This window comes from Ictalurus punctatus, chromosome 4 (genome assembly GCF_001660625.3).
Source record: "Ictalurus punctatus breed USDA103 chromosome 4, Coco_2.0, whole genome shotgun sequence".
Lineage (NCBI taxonomy): Eukaryota > Metazoa > Chordata > Actinopteri > Siluriformes > Ictaluridae > Ictalurus > Ictalurus punctatus.
In genome coordinates, this window is record NC_071284.1 from 34856892 (window position 1) to 34884391 (window position 27500).

A 27500-nucleotide genomic window follows, 5' to 3' on the forward strand; every position below is an offset into this window, starting at 1 on the left:
ATTTATTTGTTACTATTTGAAGGAATCAGTTTATTGTGTTTGTTTTTACTTTTACACGTTTTCTTTGTTATACTGCAGCACATATTGTAGCCTCTGTTTATGGTAAGTGAGAGGTTTTATAAATTCGTTTATAAAATTGATGTGAAATCAATAGAAAAGAATATTAAATTGCTAATTGTGATCGTTAGCCAGAAAATGAATCATGAGCTGTGACAGTTTGATTCAAGTTATGGCAATGGAAAATCCTCAGCTCTGATTGGCTGAGAGGTGTGTGTGTGTGTGTGTGTGTGTGTGTGTGTGTGTGTGTGTGTGTGTGTGTGTGTGTGTTATTATCTCACACTGAGACACTGGATAGAAATTCAAGCACCGTTTTAAATATAAACAAAATGTCCCTGATACCATGTAACCATGACAACGACCTGAATATGTTCAACAGGAAGTTCAGACAGATTTGAGGAACACTGTGAGGTTAACCCCCTGTCTGTGTGAGTGTTGAGTATATAACAGATGGCTGTATGATGAGGGGATGTGGGATTAGTGTTTATCTACCTGCTGAGGACGAGTGTCTCCTCTCCGCTGATCCACACTCGCACCATGTCTCCGTACTTCTCATTATAGTAATTACTCGCTGTCCCGATTCCCATCCAAATAAACCTGCAGTAGGACATCAGGGGACCCAACCCCAGACAAAACGAGGGACCTGAAACACACACACACACACACACACACACACACACACACACACACACACACACGATATTTACTCTATACACACTCCCTCAGATAAAGGAACAAACTGGTGAAAAATAAAACGTCCACGTTGCCTGAGACGTGTTCCGCTTCTCAAATCCGCTTCTTTAGTTTAACACTGGAGCTATGATGCTAATGTAGCCAACAAGTAATGCAAGCTAGTAGCCACCAATTTAGCATCGTACAACCTGCATGGCTAAATCATAAAACACCCACATTACAAGATGTCTGAATAAAACTTTCTTATATAAAACAGAAGCAAAAATCGGTGTATTCATTAAGCACTGTCTGTTCACTTCCTACTTTCAATATTTTTTAACATGAATTTTTTTTAACATTCTTCTTTATAAATATAACAAAAACGACAACAAAAGAAATCAAAATGTATTATTATTATTATTATTATTATTATTCTACAGAGAAGTTCATATGTATTGTAATAAGAAGCAAAAAGCTGTAAGTCAGTAAACTAGGACTATGAATTTACATACATTTACATACATTTACATACATTTACATAAACGTACATCATGTTAATCAGCATCTGGTTATAAACTGACATAGAGAATGTGACGTTAAACAGTTATTTCGTTTAGAAAGGCTGCGATAATATTGTTATTAGAATTCAGGACAAAACGTACTTTAAAAAAAAAAAAAAAAAAAAGGAACACACTGCTAGCATGAACGCTAATTTGACAGACGTAGCATGTAGTGCTGTTTAAATTGTCCAGAAATCGAAGCTCATGCGCGTTAGATGAAGAGTTAATTACTGCAGTGCTGCTGATATTATATATTAACTGCATCATTATTCATGTGTAATATTCATAATCCTCTTAATATCATGCCGTGAGTTTGTCAAGTTTTCGTCCTGGGAAATGAACTGGAAACCAGTGAGGCATTTCCCATTACATGATGGAAACCACTGGAGATTTTCACCCGTACATCATCCAGAGATCTTATGGGGACGCAAACTTTTGCACTGTATTATGGTTGCTGAGAAAAACATACGATTCATTATCTCGGATGTTTTCCATCATTTAATGCAAACTGGCTTAATGGTTTCCATTAGGGATTTTCTGGTTGTTATTAAACTCCAGTAGAGCGTTCTGTCCTGAGTAGATGATACGACATAAATAGAATAAAAGGAACCATTAGGAACAACGCATGACCATTACAGACCATCAGGAGCCCACTAGAAACCCATTAGATGTCATATTTTCTAGCATTAATATATAACCCAAACATCAGCACCTGGGATGGAGCACTTCTTCTCGTGGCGGTTCCACACAGTGAGCAGCAGAACCAGACACAGCAGCAGTAGCAGCGTAATCCCACGCGGGTTCTCGTACCGCGGGTCCGTCCCGTTCCGAGCCTCGCGCAGTAAAATCTCCATGACGGTCTCGCTGAAATGCACTGGCTTCCTGCTGCGCTCACACATCGGGAACACGTGTGCTGCCATGGGAACCGGAGAACGTGTGCTGTCTCTCACCGCCAGCTCCCCGTCTTCTCACGCTGTTTTATATAAGTCAGCTCGGGTCACGGCTAATCCTCACGTCACAACAAGAGTTAAGACTCTCACACGCCAGCCGCACTGACCTTGAGGGTTTTGTCTCGCTGCCAGCGCGCGTGACCTTGAGTGACCTTGAGTATCTCGCAGACGTTCATATCGCAGAATGTTTGCAAAACTCACAAGCTCTCAAATCCTAGAAAGTTCTAACGAGCACCACGTTAGCATTGTCTTTATCTCCACGGCTCTCTATCTGCACAGAAGTTCTCCCAAATACACCGAAGGAGCTGAGTCGTTCTCTACAGCAGCGGCTCTCACAGTAACGCAGGTTCATATTCATGTTAATGCACCGTTTCTATAGTAACGGCTCGTTCACAGGGACTTTTACAGCGGACGCTCCGCATAAACACATCATCGAAGTGGTGAGGTTCTCTATAAGGAGATGTTAGTGTAATGGAAGGAGTCTCCAGTGTCAGCGCTGTAACCGTCAGAGGTAAAGCTGTGGTTTGTAGTTTTCCCAGAGCTTCAGGACAGACGAGTTTACACTTCCTGTCCTCATTAAAAACGGTTCCAGAGCTTCAGGACAGACGAGTTTACACTTCCTGTCCTCATTAAAAACGGTTCCAGAGCTTCAGGACAGACGAGTTTACACTTCCTGTCCTCATTAAAAACGGTTTATTCATGTCAATGCATTTTTTAGTCATATTTAATGTTGTGGATGCTGTGATGTGCGGCGGCGCTACGGCGCTAACACCTGCTGACCAATCAGGATCCAGAATTCATCAGCGCTGTGTAGTGCACTCATGTACATGTTATAGACCGTGTTTATCATGTACAGTATAAGGTATGGATTGTGTTCGGCCTCATTAGCAAGTCATTTCAGATCAAATCAACCGGCAAGTGAGTAATATAAATATAAAGTCCACATAACTTTACCCAAGTTTGCTGAAAAGACTTTTTGTTGTAACTTGAAACGCTGGTTTTAGTTTGAATTAGTTATAAATGTAATTATTTTCATCTCTATGGTTCGTTATATTTGTACAGATATAAAATTCAATAAAAGAGTTCATATTTTTATAGGTTTTCTGCCTCGTTTGAATGTTACCTCTGTGCATGGACTCTCTGAAGTTTCTGTGGTAAACCTTGTGTATGCTTGCAGTGCATGATGGGTAATACACACCGCTCCCCATCGGATCAGAACCCGGTTGTAAAGGAACTGCTGTGTAGCAGTGTGGAGTCCGTGATTCGGGACAAAGGGCGGAATCTGAGGAAAGCTGGAACGCTGTGTGGAAACAAGGCATCTTTAATCCACAGCGGGAACAACGTGTGCTTCTGTCGTCTGAGAACTACACGGAACTCAGCGCGAGTGAATAACGCTATTGAGCGTGAGGGAAATTTCCAGAAAGTCTTACGTCACTTATATCAGTCCTCAGGGAACAAAGAAACAGGACAATTTAAGCAATGTGGATCTCTCTCTCCTTCTCTCTCTCTCTCTCTCTCTCTCTCTCTCTCTCTCTCTCTCTCTCTCTCTCTCTGTCCCTCTCCTTCTGTCTCTCTCTCTCTCTGTACCTCTCTCTCTCTCTCTGTCTCTCTCTCTCTCTCTCCCTCTCTCTCTCTCTCTGTCTCTCTCTCTCTCTCTCTCTGTCCCTCTCTCTCGGTCTCTGTCTCTCTCTCTCTTTTCTGAGTTCACAATTAGTGAGATTTTTACCTAAATTGAAAGAAAATATGATTTATGATCCTTTTACACCACAACAATTTACCAACAATTACATGCTTGTAGTTATTAAAGAACATGTTATACTTTTTATCCGTTTATAGTTACATGAAGCAGGTGAGTTCCTGTTCTCGCTTACGTTATAGCAGCTATAAACACTCGTTCCCTCACCAATCCCTCTCTCTATTCCCTCTCTCTATTCCCTCCCTCTATTCTCTCTCTCTATTCTCTCTCTCTATTCCCTCTCTCTATTCTCTCTCTCTATTCTCTCTCTCTATTCTCTCTCTCTATTCCCTCTCTCTATTCTCTCTCTCTCTATTCCCTCTCTCTATTCTCTCTCTCTCTCTCTCTCTCTCTCCAAGTTAATAAGAGAAAATAACGCAGCTTATCGTGTTACCATAGAAACAGTAGAGGAGTGTAAACTCTGTGATGAAGATGTGGGAAATGTAAAGTTCCAGCTTCCCCTCTGACTGTTACACAGCGCTGACACTGGAGACTCCTTCCATCAATGCTACATAAACACACTTCTCCTTACAGAGAACGTAACGTATCAGAAGGAGAGCATTAATATTCATATAAACCTGCGCTGCTGTCAGAGCCGCTGTTATAGAGAATTCATCACCACCTGACGACCAATCACAGTCCAGAACTCAGCAGCGCCATGGTGTAAATATCCGTCAGAAATCTCATTGTTAATCATAAACATAAAATAATAAATAACTAAACATAAAAATGTAATAAATCATGAGTGGAATTGTTACTCAATAATAATGAGTTTATTGGTTGATGTGTGTTAGTCAGCGTTCTGAGACAGGACGTGCCGGATCGGTGGGGGTTCAGGGTACGAGAGCGTCTCTAATCTGTCTGTGCTTTTACCCTCGGGGGGGGGGGGGGGGGGGGGGGGGACTCAGACTCAGTGCTGTCCTCTCAGATTTAGAGATATCTGGGTCACATATCGCCCGAAAAACCCGAGAGCTTCCAACACACACCATCAGAATGTGTTTATTTACGATCTTCTCTTCACTGTTTCTGCCTTTCTCTTCCAAAATAACCATTTACAAATAAACTGAGTGACGCACAATATTATTATTAATACACTATTCGTATTGGTTTTACAGTTAATTAGTGTTAGAAAATAAAAAGCATATAAAATTGTGAAGAAGTATTTAAAAATCCTTCATATTGCTGGTCATGTAGCTTAGTTTTTATTTTTCTTAACGTGTTTTTTTAAGTGATATAAAAATAAGGTTGGTTTTGTGATTATTAGTAGCATTATAGTTAATCTTCTTTATTTATATTATTTTTGTAAATGACACTTTCTGATAAAATCTCTAAACAGATCTGTATGAAACTGCTCTAACCAAATTTTTATTGCTAAACCTTATTGCCCCCTTTTCATGTCTAATTTAATTACATATATAAATGACTCACATAATTATAATAAAAATAATAAATAATAACCTCCATCATTCGTGTTATTAATCGTGTTTTTTCCATTTTGTTATTTTAAGAATGAAACGTTTTTTTCTCTTGACTTTGAAACTGGGTTAATGTACTCTCTCTGACGTCCTGCTGGTCAGTAAATAAATCAATCTGCTCCTTATTGCTGGCGATTCATCATTGATGTTGTTATTGTTGTTGTTGTTGTTGTTGTTGTTGTCGTCGTCTTCATTGTTGTCGTGGTTGTGTCGGTGATGATCTGCAGCAATGAGCTGCGTGCTTCAGCCCCCAGTCAGAATGAAGAATTCGACTCTGCTGAATATAAATCAGGTGACTGTACAGACGAGGGTCTTCAGAAACACCACCGAACAACAGCTGCGTTTGTGTGTCGCCTTCAGCAAACGCCTCAGCGTCGTCTCATTGTCGTCTCAGAGCTGCGGCGTTACAGTTCCCGGGATTCTTCACTCTGGAAATCTTCTGATGTGTTTGTTCATTTTTTAAATCATATGTTAAACATTTTTATTTTGCGTATTGCTACATTTTTGGTCTAGAAATGTTTTTATTGTACTTTTTACAGCTCTTAAGAATTTGACCTTGAATTTAAGAGGATTTTTCTGGACTTTGTCAAACATTTATATCTAAATTTTTTTTTTTTTTTTTAAACTTAACCTAATGATTGTTTAATATAACTGCTTATTGTCACAGTTTTTAAAAACTTTATATCTTGAAGCTTGAATTTTGTAAAATAAGTTCTTGAGGGTTTGATTTTTTTCCTGTTTTAATTGAATACTTTTTCAAAACTAACTGCTTTTTAAAAAATTTTTTTTTTTTACACATTTGTCTCCCGTATAAATTTGAATCGATTATTTATTTGGACTTCTTCTCCAATCATTTTTTTCTTCCTCTTCAGTCGTTCCTCACTTTTTTCTGCACAGTTTTTGCCTCAAATTTCTGTGGATTTCTTCCCCAGAGCTCCAGATGAAGACGTCAGAGTCCCTCCGGTTGTCGTGGACGTTTCACTGGACGCTGGGGATCGTCAGCGTGCTCACTCTGCTGAACTCGGCAGGATTTATGTTGCTCCTTCTCCAGACCAGAGAGTTTGAAAATCGGATGGATGCGGTGGAGTCTCGTCTGGAGGAAATCTCTCAGAGCTCGGTGGTGGAGTTCATGACAGAGATGAGCAGAAATCAGCAGGACATCCAGGAAGATCTGCAGCAAAACTCCAGGAATAAAAGGAGCCAGGAGCTGAAGGAAGCTGAGGCTCTGCAGCAGAAACTTCAGCTGGAACTGGAGGAGAAACTGGCCGAGATTTCAGGAGACGGAACCGGAGAAGAAGTGTCGAGTAACAAGGAGAGGAACGTTCAGGACCATCCGGATTTCTATCACAGGACGGTGCAGCACGATGGGATGATGATGATGATGACGTACTCCATGGTGCCGGTGAGAACTAAAAATAAAATGGCAGATTGGTGTTTATGAAAATGTATAAAATAAGAAATCATGTGAAAATCCTTCAGTCTAATCCAAAATATTTCCCCTAAAGTGAATAATAATCAAGCAAGTATGATTTTATATTTTGAATAAATATGACGAGTGAACTGTATGAACATTACCCGGAAACGGAACCTGAAAAATAACCGAAAGAATTGATTTTGTAGTCGGTTTGATCAAACCAGAAAAATCCACCAAATAATTCATTCAAATAATTCATTCTCTTTCACTGACTTTCTGAAAGTAATGATTTTGTTTGTACGTGGAACATTTTTCTGAACATCTTTAATATTCTTTATAATATTGAAGTATAACTTTCCATTTATAATAATGATAATAATTCAGCCTCCTTATTTTAATCAGCAAGAGGTCTAATCTCCTGGAGCTGTTTTTGTTTTTAAGGTTAAAGTGTTACTGGACATCTGTAACAGCACTAAAGGAGTTTGTCTCACTGGTACGTTTCTCCTCATCAACAATTCCGATAATGAAATAGAGAATATTTCTGACTTTCTTTAATGGATGAAGATCTTCATTAACTTTCTACATTTTTTAAACAGGTCCTCCCGGACCCCCAGGTAAGAAAATATCTTCAATAAACCCTTAATTAATATCAGCTTTCATTAATACAGCTTTCATTAATACAGCTTTCATTAATATCAGCTTTCATTAATATCAGCTTTCATTAATACAGCTTTCAGTTTCTGTGAATGTTTCCATAACAAATATTTTATAAGGTAAAAAATATCCAAAAGAAATAAATAATTGATGATAAATGATGTGTTTAATTACCAATAACATCACTGGGACTTGCAGGTTTGCCAGGTGTGGATGGAATGCCAGGATACAACGGGACAGATGGAGTTCCCGGTTTGCCAGGAGAACCTGGAGCACCCGGTAAACGAGGAAAAAGAGGTCAGATAAATATAGTCTTCCTTAAAGATACACCGTTCCCAAACGATCCATCAAAATGAGCAAATTATTCATTTATACAGAACAAGAATTTGGATTTCTGCCCTTACGCAACTGGGAATTGGGAATAATGATTCTTTAAAGGGTTTGGACGTTCGTCTGAAATTCTGCTCATTACACCGTTCCATATGTAACATTCCCAGAGGGTCATTATAATGCCTGGAATTTTGCGGTGGACTTTTTGACCATTACATCATTCAAATTGATCTGCCAAAGGGTTGGTAATTTTGTCCATACATCCCCAGTGATAAATTAAAGAGTGTGGAATTTCATTTGGGAATGTTGTCCATTACACTCTTCCATCCAAATCCATTCTCAGTGATTCATCAAACGGTAGGAATTTCTGCTCATTACATGATTCTCTGTGGTCTACCAAACAGATGGGGATTCTGTGGGTTATATATATTATTATAGATTACATATCTATATATTTTTTTATTGATCCAACAAAGGATTGGAAATTCGATGCTTTGCACTGTTACCACTCATCAGTCAAATGCTTGGGCACTTTTTCCATTATTTGCCACGATCCAAATTTGGGTGGGAATTCTACCCATTACACCATTCCCAAATTATCCATCCAGTGGCTGGTTGTGAATTCAGAAGTCTTCTGCAGTAAGGGAAGAGGACGTCCGCTCTTTATGAAAGTCCACTCTTCACTCGTCCGTCCGGGTTGTGGATCCGGTGGTTTTTCAGTATCTGTACTGAATCGGAATGTTACTGTGCCTCAGTGGGAATACTGTGAGAAGTCTTTGATAGGAAACGGAGGCAGTCGTAGTTGTGGGTTTTTAAGTCACACTGATTCTCTGGATTGTTTGTGTTGGAGGACTGAGACACTGAGTCATGGAGGAGACCTGAATGAAATTCTTTATTCTCCTGATGAGAGGCTTCTGGAAAACATTTAGACTGACTGTAAGAAACGATGACTGATCTGATAAGCGTCACACTGCGGTGGAATATGTGAAAATATTTGGTGACGCTGTGGTTAAACTTCCATTGTGTGAGACTCAGTAGCCATGAAAGAAGCATTTCTATTTCATTTTGATGCTCAGAATCAAATCTTCAGATATATTCTGTGCTGGGAATTTTGAGCTGCAGTGATGAATATTTCCTGTTGTTAATCTTGTAGTTTTTTCCTATAAACGACCTTCTTCTGTTTTTGCTCATTACTTCAGACATGTGAAGAGGATTGTTCTGATTGTACTTTTTAAAATCTCATAAATGCACATTAATATGCGCGTTAGAGCGGTATTTCATGTTTAAGAGGTGCTTGAAATGTAAAAATGTATTTTTTTTAGGTCCTCCAGGTGAAAAAGGTGATCCAGGTGAGCCGGGTGTGAAAGGTGACCCAGGACGACCTGGAGAAAAGGGAGAACCTTCTAATGATGTGATTGTAGAAGGTAAATATTAACATTCCTATTTGGAGTTAAAGGTGCAATAGTCAATTTTTAAAAAAAAATCTTACTTCTACAAATAACTTGCAAAATGTGTAGAACGTGATAATAGAATAGTGGAATAAGCCATTAAAAGGAAAAGGGATTTCTGGTCCGGAATGCTGGGAGGGGGAAATGGACTAATCTTACCTAATACACCTTTAATGCAATGTATACAATTATCTAAAATGGTGTATCTTTGACGTTGAAGAGAAATATACGCAAAATAATATAAAAAGAAATGGTTTCTCTCTAAGTTTTTACTTTCCATTGGGGATTTCAGCTTTTTTTTTATTTGTTTATTTACCTGGCAGGTCCTCCTGGCCCCATGGGACCCCCTGGAGCTCCAGGTCCGATTGGCCCACCCGGGCTTCCAGGACCACCTGGACCACCGAGACCAGCCAGAAACAGAACTCAGAGAGCGCACCTGCACATGGGCCATGCATCTGAAGGTAGCGCTAATGCTAACATAGTGAAAACGCCTGAGAGACTGTACTAGCCCTCTTTTTTCCCCTGAGTTTCCTTAGTAACTCTCTCCTATAACTGTCATCTGTTTCATGGGCTTCAGTAAACACTAACATGGTTAAAAACACCTCAGTCAATCATACACCAGTGTTTAGTTTTGTTTTTTGATCAGCCGTACAGCTCTAACATGATTTAGGTTAAGTTGGTCGTTATTATGGATTAACAGTACATGAATTATACTATATTATCACATTTGATCACAGCTTGTTGAAGGTGTTATAGGTCCAATAGAAACTTCCACTTAAAGTTATTGTTTAGGATATTCGTGAGCTTCTGGTGAAGAGAAAGTCGAATGAATACGCAGTTAAACAGGGAAAGCAGGTGAACTTATCAAGCTTCGGGGAGAAGTTTACAGTGAAATTAGCACCAAAGTGCAAACTCAGTAACAAACTTACCATTTCACCCATTGTTGATATGATCACTTGTTAAGTCAACAATAAAAAACTCTACATCTGAAAATGTAAAGTAAACCATGCGCAGTATCATCCGCAGCTCTGGAGACCACATCGGGAGTTTGATTATGATCACCAGCAGCTGCTTTTTCTCCTCAATTGCTAATTTACCGAATTGTGTGTGAAATTGCTAGTTCACAGAATGTTTTTTTTTAAAAACATTACAGTTTTGGCTAGTATTGTTCTTCAGCATCTTTGCTAAATGAAATAAAAGAACACTTTTAAACGCAGGACTCTACATAATTATGATGATTATTTAATATTATGAAGAATCCACATTTAATCCATCTGATTATAGAAGAGTAAAAGCACCATCCACATCGTACCCCCTCATAAAAGGTAGATGGGGTGCCAATACTTTTGCATTCACAACAGATATTCTATAGTTGGTCGTGATATACTAACACAGTGACCTGTGTGGTAGTGGTAGCTGATTAAAGGAAACTCGGTGATTAAAGGGTCACCTGTGTCCGTTACACTGTTGATGTTCTCACGTCAGTGTACACATCACTAGTCAGAAAAACGCGTGAATCATTTACATGCCTGAAATGTGCGCTGATTTATCTGTGTTTTTACCCCAGGTTTCATTCACGCTGTTTCACATGATCATATGATGAGTCAAGGACCAGGGAAGCGGGGAAAGACCTCAAAAAACGGTACAGACAAATTCCTCACCTTCTCATGTGTGCTGCATTCCTGACCAAATCATTCACGCTTTAATTAAAAATGTCTCTAAACAATTTAGACATTTAGATGAATTAACTAATCTGATTTTACTCTGGATCTGAGGTCAAACTTTTTGGTAGTTAAGAACCCTTAATTTTTTCAATGAAATATGCAAAAACAAACAACAACAAACAAAAAACACTTAAAGAACCCTTTTTCTATTGATTATACATGATTTTTTGAATTATAGGATTCCAAGTAGTGGTATTTTTATTTATTTATTTTTATTTTTTGGAAACTTAGAGCCCTTAATTATCCAATAAACCCCTGAAACTCCTGAAGAACTTTTTATTTCTAACCGCGTATGGTATGGATTATCTGGGTTCTTCTTAATACCTAGAACCGGTCAGGTTTACTGTGGCTTCTTGGTACTTGATACACTGTGAGACAAAATAAATAGTGCTTTAAGGATCATTAATGGATAATTAAAAGTTCCAATCATCCTAAAATAGTTCTACTTGGAGAGAGTTTATGAAAGGGAAACTCTCTTTTCGTACGTAGAGTAGAACCTGTAGAGGGTTTAGAAGCTGGTAAGGGTTCACTGGATAATTAAGGATTCTGAGTTTTGTACAATGCTTCCACTTAGAACCCGGTCTGATAGAGAAACACTTTGTTGTAGGGTTCTAGAACCTTTAAGGATATAGATTCTGCTAAAGGCTCATTGGGTAATTAAGAGTTCTTAGCTTCTTAAAATGGTTTTACTTGGAACCTTTTCTGACAGGGAAACACTCTGTTGTAGGGTTCTACATAGAACCGTTCTAAGACTGACGAAGCTGCTAATCTGTGGTGCTCCATTAGTCCTACTCACGAGCTATTAGACATTTTACGTAGAAAACAAGATGTATTTCCTGTGGCAGAGTGCATCATAAAGTCAGTAAAGGATCCGAGGAACCTGGCGAAGATGGAGAGTACGTTTGGAACCTGGATGAAAGACACAGCAGTGGGAGATGATGAGAAGATCTGGGTAGCAGAACATTTCTCAGGTACGTCATCGGACGTGAGGAGATTGAGAGAGCGCCGCGTTCTAGCTCCTCTCAAATCAGTGTGATGCTGTAACGTATACCGTATATAATTATCCCACAGCGCTGCTGAGAGCTGGATTCTGATTGGTCAGACGGTGTTGATTAGCTCTCTAGAACAGCAGCTCTGACAGTAGTTCAGCTGAAAATCACAGGTTTATATCAATGCGCTCGCTCTACTGTATATCAGTACGTTATCGTTTCCGTAGTAGCACTCATTCACATGGACTTGTAATGGCTGATATTTCGAGGGTTTCTGTGAGGAGATTTCCAGGTGAGATCGTGTCTCTATCTGCTGTAGGTCGTATCATGAAGGAGTTCAGCAGCATCGCCGCCTGGCAGAACAGCAGCAGCAAGTCCATCGACGTGAAGAAGTTTTTCCAAGGATGCGGACATTTAGTTCACAACAACTTCATTTATTACCACATCGCCGGGACCTACAGCATCGCCCGGTAAGAAATACTTCCATATTTCTAGCATATTTAACCATGAAATCATCAACTGCTCAGGCAGGTGTGGAATACGGAGCCAGGAGTTATGTTTATCTTTGAATTTTACATCAAACATTTTAATCATGATCATGATTTTAGCTTTGTGTACAAGAAGACTATACAAGCGAATATTTATATATTAATATTTGACATTTTGGGCTCGGCCCTTTTCTCTTTTTTTGCCCAGGAGTGTGAACTGGAACATAAGTAAACAAACCATTTCTACTAATCGAACTTTAACAAACTTTAACAAACTTAGCCTGGTTACAACGTTACATTCAAGTGTGTGAAGTCTTTAAAAGTTTGTAGTCTGCTTAGAAACGTTTTACAAAGAAACGATACTATTGTAGTACTGTCAGTAAACATTTACAGAAAATCTACATGTATGGTACTTTCACAGGTATAATCTTCACACTGAGACGTTACACACACTGGCCATAGAGAACGCGTTCTACCACAACCTGTCCTACCTGCTGCGGAACTCGAAGACCTACTTTAAAATGGCGGCGGATGAAAGCGGCTTGTGGCTCGTCTTCGCCTCGAGCGTCGACGAGAACATCGTGGTGGCGCAACTAGACGAGAAAACGTTCTCCATAACGACGTACATTAACACCAGCTACCCGAGAAGCAAAGCGGGAAACGCCTTCATCGCGTGCGGCGTCCTCTACGTCACCGACGTCAAAGACACCAGAGTGACCTACGCCTTCGATCTCCTCAAACAAAAACCTCTCAACGTTAGCTTCGACCTCTGGACTCCGGCTAGCGTGCTATCCATGATGTCTTACAATCCTCAAGACCGGCATTTATACGTTTGGGACAGCGGACACGTCAAATCCTACAGAGTCCATTTTCTTTCTGATGACAGTTTTTAATATATGAAGTCCTCTGGGTCCTAGAGGACTGGTTTCCTTCCTAAATTACTCTTCACTAGTACAGCGTTCGTGTCCATTCCTTTATCCACACAATTTATTCCAAAATGATTTTTATTGCAAAACACGACAGAGAATATAGTAAATTTTAAACAATAAACATCGCAACCACTCTCTTTTTTTTTTTTTTTGCTATCGGAATATTTTTAAAGAAATGTGCAACTATTTATGCAAATGAGGCTTTGTCTAATTAAATATGCATGATTTCGCATACAACCAAAAGTCTAAATCTAGGACGACGTCAGAATTAAAATGTTGATTTCACTGCTCAGACTTTTACAGACGTTTGTTGGAATGCGATTTTCAGTATAAAATCAAACATAAATCCAACAATACTCGAGTTCCTCTGTTATAAGCTTCTAGTTTGGGCTAGGAACGTTCTAATATAATGTGGTTTTCATAATGTATTTACACACTAGTTTAGTGTCATTCATAAAGTTTTTTTTTTTTTTTAATTGACCTGATTAATCATCATAACCTAAAAACAAGCTTCTCAGAGATAGGACGTGATTTTGAAGTGGGCGGAGCTTAAAGCCTTCTTGAAGTTGCAGATCAAGTTTAAGATAAAATGGCGGACGAACACGGTGAAAAGCATTTTTCTGTTGGGTTTGGATATTTTTATTGCTACACATCAAGAGTCCACGTGAAATAGATGGAATTTATCCAAAAAACATCATTTCTGCCTGCAGCGGAGTTTAAACCTTAAACTCCACAGACTTCTGTTCAGTTCTGACTCATTTAACGCTCCTTAACTCTACTACTAAAACACAGTGAAATGTGATGTGCAGGAAGGAGGCGCGGTTACCGGAAGTCTAACACTAGAACCTCAGTGTGTTGAGTCTGCATCACTGTGACATCGTCGTATCCGTAATGTTTCTATTACGCTTTCTAAATTCACAGATTTATTTTAATTTTTTTCTTCCAGATGTTGTTTCAATGAAAGTGCGAGACAAAACGAAACGAAACATGAACAAGATCTAGAAAGATTTCATCCTCAACGTTCTGACGAGATAAAAACGCAGATTCTTTCTAATACTACATTCTGTAAGTTTTCCTGAAATAAAAACAGATTTTGAACTTGACTGTATTTATGAACTCCAGTCAGACAGGAAGGAAATTTTAACCTAAAAAAAAGTTGTAAATGATTTAATGTTGAGTTTTGCTCAGCGTTCCAGTATGAAGTTCTGCACCTCAGTGAACGCTCAGGACCGGAAACAAACGCTCGCTTCTCTCCACCTAAATTAAATGATGACGATGAACAGTTGGATGATTTGTTCTTGTGACGTGTACGGAATTCGAGGTTGTTTATATGTTACACGTTGTACTGCACTGTTTTTGGCTTATAGATGTTGTTACAGAATATGCTGAATATTAATCTCTTTATTCCATTATAAACTTCACACGCAGTTTTCTAACAATTATCAGTAACGAAGCGTCTCTAACACAAATCTTTTGTATTGTTATTCCTACAAACGTGTATATTTAAATAAATAAAGTCTTGAATGCGTTTGTGATTGAATTAGAAGGTGACGACAGTCTCCACGGTCGTGTTTGTTTATGTACATTAACGTATCGTCACGTGGGATGACGACTTTACAATGAGCACTAGCTCAACTTCAGTATAACCACAAGACACGTGTTCGTTATTAGTGAGCATCAGTGAAGTCTGATCTACACGGAGACTTTGTTGATTTGCGTGTATTCTGTAGAATTGAATATATAAGAGCAGGTCATGGCTGAGGACTGAGAGAACAGGAAACTGTAGGCAGCAGAATTATTTCTACAGTCACTGATTTGTCACTTTATCACAATGTATTTAGTCTAAAGTAACGAAATCAGGTGCACATGGCAAACTAGGTCATTTTAGAGCTTTTTTTTTTTCTTTACAGTGAAACTCGGGCAAATGAACAGATTTAAAACGGCCAAGCGGTCACGTTTACTACATTCGGAAAACAATTTAAAACAGTAATTGCGCTATTTCTGTGCACTGCTAATCTGTGTGAACATTTTTAGTTAAAATTCAAGAACGTGAAATATTCGAGAATTACCAGCGCACAGAAATACACACCGAATGATGTACACGAGTTATCGTTTCTATAGTAACGGCTCGTTTACAGGGTTCTGGTACGGCGGACGCTGCAGTAACGATGAACGGGATTCAAAACCGTGTGTAGTTGTTGATCTGTAAGGAGACGATGAACAGAAACCAGCTCTAAATGAATAAAAGATGTGGCGTAAGAGGAATAAAACACTTGGGTGTAACGTGCTGGGTGTAACGGTAGCTCCACACCGTCACGCCGAGTTCTACAGGACTTGCAGTCATGAGAGGTCGTTTACATAATATCGAGAAACTCCGACGCGGCTGTCAGTAGACGTGAGGGGAGAAACGAAAGTGCAGGTGAAATGAAAAGAAATTTATTCAACTTACTTTACAACGGTAAACCTCTGACCGTGATAGAACGATCTCTGTTCTTCCAGAACTTTCCTCACACACGGCATGACCTGTTTAATAAATACACTACAGACGAGAAGCGAGAGGACCACCGGTTCAACACACACTCATTCTCTCTCACACACACACACGCACACACAGTGGACATGATGGCCAGCAGACCGTACACAAACACAAAGAGTTTAATAAATACATCACATACATCCAAAACAAATATACATCTATTGCAGCCAGTATGATAAAAACCAAACAGAATAAATTAAAACGGTTTGTACAAGCTATGTCCAGCTAGTTCATATCTATAGTTATTTATATTTATATATTTATATTCATTTAAAACTAAACATTCATCTGGATATAGAACATTTCCCCCTAAAACATCCTCCAGTCTTTCCGACTGTCCCAGCGCCTCCACACCCGAGTGCGCACGCTTACACACATTTCAGAAATAAAACCAGTGATCCAGGAAACGGCGCACCTTACGGTCACATCGCACGGGAAACGGGTCGATGAGGAGTACAGCGGTTCAAAAACAACAAACACGACACGTGATCAGGTAAACACAAACACCTCCATAAATAAAATGAGTCAAGAAAAAAAACTGTGCAAATATAACTGTTTCTGCTTAAAGTAAACGTCTCGGGTCACCGAATAAAACACCACCAGGAAAACGTGAGAGACAGACAGGTCTGAGAGTGAGTGAGACATGTTTATATCTACAGCTATAAAGAGAGTGAGACAGGTTTAGGAATAGAGAGACAGAATTAACTACAGCCATTAGGAATGGAGTTTCAACTGCAGGCACATGGAATGAGAGTGAGACAGATTTATCTAGTACTACTGAATGAGAGTGAGACAGATTTTATCTGGACTATGGAATGAGAGTGAGACAGATTTATCTAGTACTACTGAATGAGAGTGAGACAGATTGTATCTGGAGTTATGGAATGAGAGTGAGACAGATTGCATCTGAAGTTATGGAATGAGAGTGAGACAGATTGTATCTGAAGTTATGGAATGAGAGTGAGACAGATTGTATCTGGAGCTATGGAATGAGAGTGAGACAGATTTATCTAGTACTACTGAATGAGAGTGAGACAGATTGTATCTGGAGTTATGGAATGAGAGTGAGACAGATTTATCTAGTACTACTGAATGAGAGTGAGACAGATTGTATCTGGAGTTATGGAATGAGAGTGAGACAGATTGCATCTGAAGTTATGGAATGAGAGTGAGACAGATTGTATCTGGAGCTATGGATTGAGAGTGAGACAGATTGTATCTGGAGTTATGGAATGAGAGTGAGACAGATTGCATCTGAAGTTATGGAATGAGAGTGAGACAGATTGTATCTGGAGCTATGGATTGAGAGTGAGACAGATTGTATCTGGAGCTATGGAATGAGAGTGAGACAGATTTATCTAGTACTACTGAATGAGAGTGAGACAGATTGTATCTGGAGCTATGGAATGAGAGTGAGACAGATTGTATCTGGAGCTATGGAATGAGAGTGAGACAGATTTAACAGTAATTATGGGGCAGGGCAATAAGAGATTTACAGGTGTAGAGAGTAAGACAGATTCTGACTGAACAATGGGTTTAGGTGGAGTTACGGAAAGGGAGTGAGACAGATTTATTTACACACAGAAAATAAGAGTGAGACAGGTTTATCTGGAGTTATGGGATGAGAGTGAGACAGATTTATGTGGAATTGTGGAACGTCAGTAAAACATTATACTGCATGTATGAAAGGAGAGTGAGACAGGTTTAACTGGAGTTATGAAAGGAGAGCGAGACAGGTTTATCTTTTTCAGTGCGACACGTTTCTCCTCCTCGAACCGTTTTCAGTAGTATAAACTTGTACATTGATATAAATAAATAAATACATTCTAAAACACATCTAGAGTGAGACAGGTCTAGCTGCAGGCATGGGGCGAGAGTGAGACAGGTGTGTGATTTACAGTAATAATAATAAATAAAGCGTGAGGTTCACAGACAGGGGGGTACCCGTGTACAGACACGTGTACACACACACACGCACACACACGCACACACACAGAGCACAATCAACACTCTGGCGAATGCACCGCAGTGACGAGTTCAGCACATGCATAGCTTTCCTATGAGAACACTAACGGTGAGCTCGTGGCTCGGGGAAAGGGGCGGGGCTTCTTTTGGGGGAGGGCGGGGGCGTGACCTCTCACGCTTCCAAACCGGCTTGCTTCTAGACGCTTCGGCTGTCTGAATTCTGCCTTATTTCAGGTTAGAGGATGTCGAAGATGCTGCTCGGGGTGTTGTAGCGATCGGGGAGAACCCTCATCTTCAGGGTTCCGTCAGCGCCGCAGGTGAAGATACGGTTACCGGGACATGTCTCGATCTGCATCACGCCGGCGCCGATGTTGCGGAAGATGGACTGCTTGGCGTGTTCGGTGCTGAACGAGTGCATGAGCCCGTGACCCGCTAACTTCCAAACCTGCAGAAAGAAATCTCTGTTACAGCACCGGAGCACCACAGGGTTCTGCTTTAGGCCCAGCTCTGATCTCCAGGTTTTATAGCCTTTTACATCAAAAACTGAAGATGATCAGCTGGGACATGCGCTGTGAAGCAAATATAGCTAAAAAGTAACCAAAGCGTACAGCTCCCAGTTTAGCCATCTCACATTGCAGGGGGCGTGGCCTGTCCATGGTGCATTTCTAGTCCAGATGAGAAACAGGAGTAGCTGTATAGAGTTTATAAAGCTGTTTACTGCTTTAGTGTGATGGCTCACCTTCATGTTTCCCTCGGCCGAGCCGGTGATGAAGAAGTCCTCACTCGCGTCCAGAGCTAAGGCTTTAATGGCCGAGTCGTGGGCCTGGAAGGTGTGTAACAGCTGCCTCTGACGGATGTCGAAGACGCACACGAAGCCTTTCCTCCCTCCAGAGATGATCAGCTGCTGTTTCGGGGCGTACTGCAGAACCGTAGCACCGTTCTCATGACAGGGGAACGCTGGAGACGCACACGCACGCACACACACGCACACACACACACACACACACACACACACACAACTGTTAGAACATTTAAAAGTTCAATCTGAAATTTTATTGCATTTCTGGATATTTAGATTTTCCTTCTTTCTTTAAAGAATAATAATAATAATAATAATAATAATAATAATAATAGTAATGATGAAGAGATTTCCAAAAGGACTTGATGTTCTGAGAATTCTCCAGAGTGGATGATGATCCAGGTTTTAATACAACAACACAACAAGCGCTGTGTTTTCACCCCAGAATAATTCACACTGAGAAGGTGATGTGTGTGTTTACCATGCACCATGGTGTTACTGGGAGAGATCAGAGTGTCCCACAGACACACATTCCTGCAGGAGAGAGAAATAAAGAATAAGACTATGTGTGTGTGTGTGTGTGTGTGTGTGTGTGTGTGTGTGTGAGTGTGTGAGTGTGAGAGAGAGAGAGAAGTACAGCAGGTGATTATTAGGAGAAGGCCGACCTGCCGTCAGTGGAGTGTCCTGCTGTAGCGATGAGACTGGAGGAAGTGATGAAAGAGAAATCACCACACACCTTACTGTGACACTGCCAACTCTGAGAGAGAGAGAGAGAGAGAGAGAGAGAGAGAGCGAGAGAGAGAGAGAGAGAGAGAGAGAGAGAGGTAAGACAAACAGAAAGAAAATAATAGTACTGATCCAATATAAACTTAAATGTTATAATAAGGTTTAGGGTAAGAAAGCTTTTTAAATACATTTTTGGCTGAATTTGGGTTCACACGCACGCACAGACACGTTTCTCCACTCACCAAATATGGTTTGGGGTTTGATGAAGTTTGATTCACTTGCCACAGACTTAAAAACCCCTCACCATCGGCCACTCCGCACTGAGAGAGAGAGAATCTGTACAGTTATACCTATATAACTGCCTCAAACCTCTACTGCATGCTCTCTTGTAATGTGTATGTATATATGTGTGCGTGTGTGTGAGAGAGTGTGTGTGTGTGTGTGTGTGAGTGTGTGTGTGTGTGTGTACACACCTTATTGCCCTGTGAGTTGAAATAGAGTCGTGTGACTCGGGCGTTTCCTGCCTGTCGGAAGCAGATGAGCTGCTGTGGGCGATTCCATTCAAACATCCTCACACTGCCATCCTGAGCTCCTGTCATATCTACACACACACACACACACGAAATCAAGATAATACACACACAATGTTATATGTGCAGTTACATGAGTTTGTGATGTCAATCCTCTACGGCTTTAATCCAATCACGTCTGATATGTAAATGATTAGAGGATGAGGAGGAGGTACCTGTGAACGTTTCACTTCAGACCCTACATAATGAACTAGTTACATATCTCGCTAACTTCCCTAACTAGAGAGAAACAGACTGTGGTTGCCACGGTAACGTAAAGTTAACCGAGACGCTGATGCCGAAGTCCCACTCGTGTTGAGCGGTTTTAATGAGTCTGAAGGTGAAGAGATGTGTTTTTGCTGTGTAAAGTCACTCACAGTACTGGTAGATGGGATGGGAGGTCATTCTCTTCACGTTGTTCAAGTTCCTCTTCACAATCTGAGGGAACAAGAGGAAACAGCTCATTTCAGCAGAAACACTGCCGTCGTCGCTCCTCGACTCTCTCTATACTTTATACAGCAGTAGAGGATCACACGGCCGATGTTCTTTTACAGGCTGTAACATCGCGCAATAGGGGCGTGGCTTATTTGATTGACAAGCTGTCAAAGTGTATCATTGTGCCTGTCAATCTGACAAAAGCTTGTGAGGAGTAGAAGTAAAATTTATTCAGTGTTAGAGCACTAGCAGTGTTTATTATCGTACTGCTGTTTACTCGTGTTGTACCCGGTGCTGTACCCGGTGCTGTACCCGGTGCTGTACCCGGTGCTGTACCCGGTGCTGTGTCTTTCTGCATCATTCATCATGAATGAGAATGAAATTGAGCTGGAGAAACGAGTGATATGGTTGTGTGTGAGTGTGTGTGTGTGTTATCAGCAGTAGAGGACACCCAGCAGCGGAGATGACGCACGCCGCCACCTTGGTCTGTCCAGTGTTTATTGTCTGTGTTAGTGCTCCAACAGCACTGCGTGTTCTTATCAGCGCTCACAGACTCGTCACAGCGAGCATGTAGACCAAATCAACACTGTGTTACACTGATAACACGACAAAAAATACACAAAACACTCACAATCTCTCTCTCCCCGTCCATCTCTCTCTCCCCGTATCTCTCTCTCTCTGCTCACACTGTGAACTTCATCAGTGTGATCTCACTGGGATTATTTCTATTACAGTCATCTATATAATAACATGTGTACTCGGTGTGTGTGTGTGTGTGTGTGTGTGTGTGTACATATTTATTCATATAAATACTATATATTAAGAGTGTAATCACACACCTTTAAGTTCAATATCATGTTATATTTGGATGTCAATATATTAATATTTAATCTGGTTAAAGTGTCGACAGGTGCAGAAATATGCAAATTTTATGCTAATTTGTCAGGCTGCCTTTGCATAAAACACAGTTTGGGCCCATGTTTGTTTTATTTTATTATTTACTATATAAAAGATCCGAAAAATAATGCATTGGAAAAGATTTCTGGGATGACATAATTATGGTATATAATAATTATATTTATATATATTTTATACATTTTAATATTACATTTTATATATGTTATTACTATTATATTATACAAAAAAAAAAATTTTTAATAAAAAAAAAAAAAAAAAAAAAACTTTTATTTTTGGTGTGTTTTAATGTGCAGTACTTTCAGCCTATACGGAACACACGTACCACGCTAGCGCCCATGCTAGTTTGTCCGCTACCGAGCCATGGCATTGAGGCGGAGACCGACATCGGCGGAGGAGCAAAGGGGGCGGAGCTTGCCTGTGCGATGTTGGTGTGGGAGGAGCGATAGTCGTCTTCTGAGCTGAGAAGGGAAAAAAAAACAACATTAGCAAATGATTATTAACAAATATTTTTACACACACACACACACACACACACACACACACCTGCGTGACTCCTTGTCAAAGTCATCTCCGATCCAGGTGTATGGCTGCGCAGCCAGCAGAGTGGAAACATCCACTTCCTGAACATCATGAGTCGAGGCCAGGACAATCTCACTGGGTTTAGCCTACACACACACACACACACACACACACACACACACACACACACACACACTGCATTTTTCCCTCTAAAAAGTGCTGTAAAATATTCAACATTAAAAAGATATATATTTCTACCTTATTGATAGCAAAAGCCATGATGATGTCGGATTCCTTGTGGATAACTTTAGCTTTTCCTCCTGGATAACCAAGATCCGCCTCCACCTACACACACACACACACACACACACACACACACACACACACACAGTGCAAAGTTATCCCATCTGTTCAATCCTCAGTGTGAGACATTGCCATAAAACACCAAAGGGGTCTAAGCTGGTTGGTTAATTGGAGGTTAATTGAAGGTTAATTGAAGGTTAATTGAAGGTCGTTTGGATGTTAACTGCATAAAAGGAGCCCTGGGTCAGGATCAACTGACACAGAGAGATTAGTGCCTACACCAGTTAGTAGAGTGGAGAGACGTTCCTGTGGGGAGGGGAGGGAGGAAGAACAGTGTGTGTGTGTGTGTGTGTGTGTGTGTGTGTGTGAGAGAGTGATCACAGCAGGTTCAGAAAAGGATAAAAGCTCAAACCCTGGAGAGGAGAGTAAAACACACACACAAAAACACACTCTCTCTCTCTCTCTCTCTCGCTCACACTCACTCAGTACTACCTTGTTGATTCTGTGAGCTCCTGCTACACAGTTGTGTGTGTGACAGTCCACATGGTTCTCTAAACACTGCACAATACACACCACACCACAACATAACACCAAACAACACACACGGAACACAACACAACAACACAACACACATGCACAGAGGAAAAAAATAAGAGTTCTGAACAGCGGTCTAGATAAGACGTGTGTGTGCATACGTGCGTGTGCGTGCGTGTGTGTGCGTGTATGTGTGTGTGTGTGTGTGCGCGTGTGTGTGTATACACGAATGACTTTCTGATCAAACATTGCTGCTGGAGTTTTTCTGTGATATTCTGATGTGTGTTTATTTTTATTACTAAAGAAATTAATATAAATCAAACAATTAATTAATAAATAATCAATAATTAATCATAAATGATTTTTTACACTTACAATGTAGTTTATTAGCTAGTTATTTACACCATATGTTATCAATATGATATTTATACAGTGAGGGAAAAAAGTATTTGACCCCCTGCTGATTTTGTACGTTTGCCCACTGACAAAGAAATGATCAGTCTATAATTTTAATGGTAGATTTATTTGAACAGTGAGAGACAGAATAACAACAAGAAAATCCAGAAAAACGCATGTCAAAAATGTTATAAATTGATTTGCATGTTAATGAGGGAAATAAGTATTTGACCCCTCTGCAAAACATGACTTAGTACTTGGTTTAAAAACCCTTGTTGGCAATCACAGAGGTCAGACGTTTCTTGTAGTTGGCCACCAGGTTTGCACACATCTCAGGAGGGATTCTGTCCCACTCCTCTTTGCAGATCTTCTCCAAGTCATTAAGGTTTCGAGGCTGACGTTTGGCAACTCGAACCTTCAGCTCCCTCCACAGATTTTCTATGGGATTAAGGTCTGGAGACTGGCTAGGTCACTCCAGGACCTTAATGTGCTTCTTCTTGAGCCACTCCTTTGTGGCCTTGGCCGTGTGTTTTGGGTCATTGTCATGCTGGAATACCCATCCACGACCCATTTTCAATGCCCTGTCTGAGGGAAGGAGGTTTTCACCCAAGATTTGACGGTACATGGCCCCGTCCATCGTCCCTTTGATGCGGTGAAGTTGTCCTGTCCCCTTAGCAGAAAAACACCCCCAAAGCATAATGTTTCCACCTCCATGTTTGACGGTGCGGATGGTGTTCCAGGGGTCATAGGCAGCATTCCTCCTCCTCCAAACACGGCGAGTTGAGTTAATGCCAAAGAGCTCCATTTTGGTCTCACCTGACCTCAACACTTTCAGCCAGTTGTCCTCTGAATCATTCAGATGTTCATTGGCAAACTTCAGACAGGCATGTATATGTGCTTTCTTGAGCAGGGGGACCTTGCGGGCGCTGCAGGATTTCAGTCCTTCACGGCGTAGTGTGTTACCAATTGTTTTCTTGGTGACTATGGTCCCAGCTGCCTTGAGATCATTGACAAGATCCTCCCGTGTAGTTCTGGGCTGATTCCTCACTGTTCTCATGATCAATGCAACTCCACGAGGTGAGATCTTGCATGGAGTCCCAGGCCGAGGGAGATTGACAGTTCTTTTGTGCTTCTTCCATGTGCGAATAATCGCACCAACTGTTGTCCCCTTCTCACCAAGCTGCTTGGCAATGGTCTTGTAGCCCATTCCAGACTTGTGTAGGTCTACAGTCTTGTCCCTGACATCCTTGGAGAGCTCTTTGATCTTGGCCATGGTGGAGAGTTTGGAATCTGATTGATTGAGTGCTTCTGTGGACAGGTGTCTTTTATACAGGTAACAAGCTGAGATTAGGAGCACTCCCTTTAAGACTGTGCTCCTAATCTCAGCTCGTTACCTGTATAAAAGACACCAGGGAGCCAGAAATATTTCTGATTGAGAGGGGGTCAAATACTTTTTTCATTAAAATGCAAATCAATTTATAACATTTTTGACATGCGTTTTTCTGGATTTTCTTGTTGTTATTCTGTCTCTCACTGTTCAAATAAACCTACCATTAAAATTATAGACTGACCATTTCTTTGTCAGTGGGCAAATGTACAAAATCAGCAGGGGATCAAATACTTTTTTCCCCTCACTGTATGTATAATTATGCTAATTAAGTTGTGTGCTACTTAACTGATTGGTTAATTAACACATTAAAATTAATTTATTAAATTTTTTAACCCTCTCTGATGAGATCTCATTAATCTGTATATCTGATCTCCCTGTGTATTGTCTCCTTTCTCTCTGCAGGACACACACACACACACACATGTGCACGCACTATAAAGGGGTGTGACCAGACTTCTTGACTCCACCCCCTTTCATTACCTCACTTTGCTTCCTCTTCTTGGTGAAGATGTACCGAATCAGAGTCTCCTGGAGGATTTCCTGTTTCACCAGGAAGTGCCAAAGACGGCGGGCGGGGAAGGAGAGGCGGTGCTTCGCTCTAAAGAGAGAGAGAGAGAGAGAGAGAGAGAGAGAGAGAGAGAGAGAGAGAGAGAAAGAAATACAGAACCATTATTCGTCAGGGTGGCCAAAATGGTGTGCTCTGATTGGCTGAGAGCAAACATACAGAAGAGAGAGTGTAAGGTGTCAGTCATTAAGAGATCTGGGGTGTGTGTGTGTGTGTGTGTGTGTGTGTGTGTGTGTGTGTATACCTGAAGGGCGTGTTGTCAGGCTGCAGCATGGCTTTGTGGCGCAGTGCAGCGGGGCTTCCACCCACACTGAGGTCTGTAGGGAAGGTGTTTATGTAGTTGGGTGGAGGACCATCAAATCTGTTCATCTTCTCCTGCAGCTGCTGCTCCCAATTCTCCATACACTTCAGTACAGAGTTACAGAGCGGAGACGACATGGGCAGATCTGAGAGAGAGAGAGAGAGAGAGAGAGAGAGAGAGAGAGAGAGAGAGAGAGAGAGAGAGAGATTAAGCATGTAAATAGAGACAGATGAAGTATGTGTGTGTGTGTGTGTGTGTGTGTGTGCGCAAGCATGTGTGTGTGTTACCTGTAAATTCGAGTCCTGCGATGGGGAGGAAGTTCTTCACATTGTGTAGAGCGAGTTTAATCATCACCAAGCGGATCAGACACCAACTACGGGGGGGAGAAGAGAGAGAGAGAGAGAGAGAGAGAGAGAGAGAAGCGGGGGAGACAGGACTCCTTTAATATCATATAATATGATATACACATATAGAGTTAACAATAATAATAATAATAATAATAATAATGCTGTGTGAAATTAAGCTCTGGCCTGAAAGACATTAAATATGTCTATAAATGAATATTTGTGATGTGCTAGTGTGTTAGTGATCTAATTCGATCTATAATTTGTCGGCTGGTGGAGTATTCTCATTATTCCTGTGAGATAATGAGAAAGATAACTTCACCCTATTGGAACAGCATTGTGGGTAATATAGGACACCAGTAACTGAAGTGAGAACTAGGATGCTGTTCAAGACCGCGTCTTAATTATAACCTCTGTGTGTTTGTGTGTGTGTGTGTGTGTGTGTGTGTAACCTGTATGAGTTTGGGTCACTGTGCTCAGTCATCTGAGTATCAGACAGGAACGCATCATCATCGTCCTCCTCATCTTCATCACCGCTCTCATCAGAGTCATACAGAGCTCCACTGTCTGATAGAGGCAGGAAGGGCTGCGACACACACACACACACACACACACTTAAACAGAGGCAGTCATAACAGTGATAAGTGTGCTTTGTGTTCAGAGGTTAAACATCAGCAGATCTGCACGCAACAGTGTGTGTGTGTGTGTGTGTGTGTGTGTGTGTGTTCACTTACCATTTTTCTTCTTATTGTGTTAATTTCTTTATGTTTAACATTGCAGCACAAACACATGTTTGTTTATTAAATAAAAAACACCTTGAATTTAATTAAACTGAACTGAATTGTGTATCTTTATTCACTCATGAGACTCAATGAACTGAATCAGTGAGTCTAGTGATTCAGATTCAGTCTAAAAACAATCAGTGCAAAAATAATTCTGTGTAATTTTATTCTTATCAAATGACTCATCTGATTCACTCGTTTGAAGATTTGAAACTGATTCATCTCTACTAACTGTACCAACACTGATCGAGTGTCACTGATTCAGTCAGTCAGACACTCATTCAGTCAGTCAGACAGTGATTAAGTCAGACAGACAGTGATTCAGTCAGACAGACAGTCAGACAGTGATTCAGTCAGACAGACAGTGATTCAGTCAGACAGACAGTCAGACAGTGATTCAGTCAGTCAGACAGACAGTGATTCAGTCAGACAGACAGTGATTCAGTCAGACAGACAGTGATTCAGTCAGACAGACAGACAGTGATTCAGTCAGACAGTCAGACAGACAGTGATTCAGTCAGACAGACAGTCAGTCATTCAGTCAGACAGACAGTGATTCAGTCAGACAGACAGTCAGACAATGATTCAGTCAGTCAGAGAATCATATTAAGTGAATCATTCTTGTAACAGCTGAAAGGGGGGGAGCGCTTACTTTTGCCACAAAGTAATCCCACATGCTGAGCTCCGGGGGGATGAACTTCTCTTTGTAGGCGGGGCGTTCGGCAGGGACCGGCGGGGGCGTGGCCTGTGTCTCTTTAACAGGCCGACCCGGAACCAGCATACGCATGTTAAAGCGTCGGCGCTGACGGTCCACTTCCTCAGCAGGAGGTGTCGGGGGCGGGGCTACTGAATGAATGAGAGAATTTGAATGAGAGAGAGAGAGAGATTATTATTAGTCTATTTATTTATTTATCTGTATTAGCGCACCCCATCAACAGTGTAATAACATTTTATCCACACTACCTAGTGCACTACATGATTTGGGATTCACCC

General features: G+C 40.8%; 3 protein-coding genes across 11 annotated transcripts in view; 1 reads left to right on the forward strand and 2 right to left on the reverse strand.

Moving 5' to 3' along the window:
- Window positions 1-2229, reverse strand: part of LOC108264511 (aromatase) — an 8166-nt gene extending 5937 nt beyond the window's left edge. Inside the window, 2 exon segments of the mRNA NM_001329260.1 lie at window positions 550-700; window positions 2002-2229. Coding sequence (NP_001316189.1) covers window positions 550-700; window positions 2002-2209 — 359 coding nt within the window. The 5' untranslated portion in view covers window positions 2210-2229.
- The window catches only part of gldn (gliomedin), a 16542-nt gene extending 1589 nt beyond the window's left edge, over window positions 1-14953 (forward strand). The window contains exons 2-13 of one of the 3 annotated variants that reach the window (XM_053678296.1): window positions 3417-3642; window positions 5677-5893; window positions 6347-6851; window positions 7305-7356; window positions 7460-7477; window positions 7716-7814; window positions 9170-9271; window positions 9619-9756; window positions 10863-10937; window positions 11865-11990; window positions 12328-12478; window positions 12918-14953. In XM_053678296.1, coding sequence (XP_053534271.1) covers window positions 3417-3642; window positions 5677-5893; window positions 6347-6851; window positions 7305-7356; window positions 7460-7477; window positions 7716-7814; window positions 9170-9271; window positions 9619-9756; window positions 10863-10937; window positions 11865-11990; window positions 12328-12478; window positions 12918-13389 — 2181 coding nt within the window. In that variant the 3' untranslated portion in view covers window positions 13390-14953. Of the gene's footprint in view, window positions 1-3416; window positions 3643-5650; window positions 5896-6321; window positions 6852-7304; window positions 7357-7459; window positions 7478-7715; window positions 7815-9169; window positions 9272-9618; window positions 9757-10862; window positions 10938-11864; window positions 11991-12327; window positions 12479-12917 lie in introns of those variants that run through there. The other 2 variants (XM_053678297.1, XM_047154536.2) reach the window with 2 other exon arrangements.
- Window positions 14954-16057: 1104 nt separating this feature from the next.
- Window positions 16058-27500, reverse strand: part of dmxl2 (Dmx-like 2) — a 34689-nt gene continuing 23246 nt past the window's right edge. For 2 of the 7 annotated variants that reach the window (XM_053678261.1, XM_047153486.2), the window contains exons 30-45: window positions 27160-27350; window positions 26178-26311; window positions 25669-25754; window positions 25325-25526; window positions 24996-25113; window positions 22688-22753; window positions 22151-22237; window positions 21917-22038; window positions 21696-21831; window positions 20398-20458; window positions 19925-20052; window positions 19694-19771; window positions 19391-19482; window positions 19207-19259; window positions 18666-18883; window positions 16058-18371 (exon numbers count right to left, since the gene is read on the reverse strand). In XM_053678261.1, coding sequence (XP_053534236.1) covers window positions 18162-18371; window positions 18666-18883; window positions 19207-19259; window positions 19391-19482; window positions 19694-19771; window positions 19925-20052; window positions 20398-20458; window positions 21696-21831; window positions 21917-22038; window positions 22151-22237; window positions 22688-22753; window positions 24996-25113; window positions 25325-25526; window positions 25669-25754; window positions 26178-26311; window positions 27160-27350 — 1982 coding nt within the window. In that variant the 3' untranslated portion in view covers window positions 16058-18161. Of the gene's footprint in view, window positions 18372-18665; window positions 18884-19206; window positions 19260-19390; window positions 19483-19693; window positions 19772-19924; window positions 20053-20397; window positions 20459-21695; window positions 21832-21916; window positions 22039-22150; window positions 22238-22687; window positions 22754-24995; window positions 25114-25324; window positions 25527-25668; window positions 25755-26177; window positions 26312-27159; window positions 27354-27500 lie in introns of all 7 variants that reach the window. The other 5 variants (XM_047153485.2, XM_047153484.2, XM_053678263.1 and 2 more) reach the window with 3 other exon arrangements.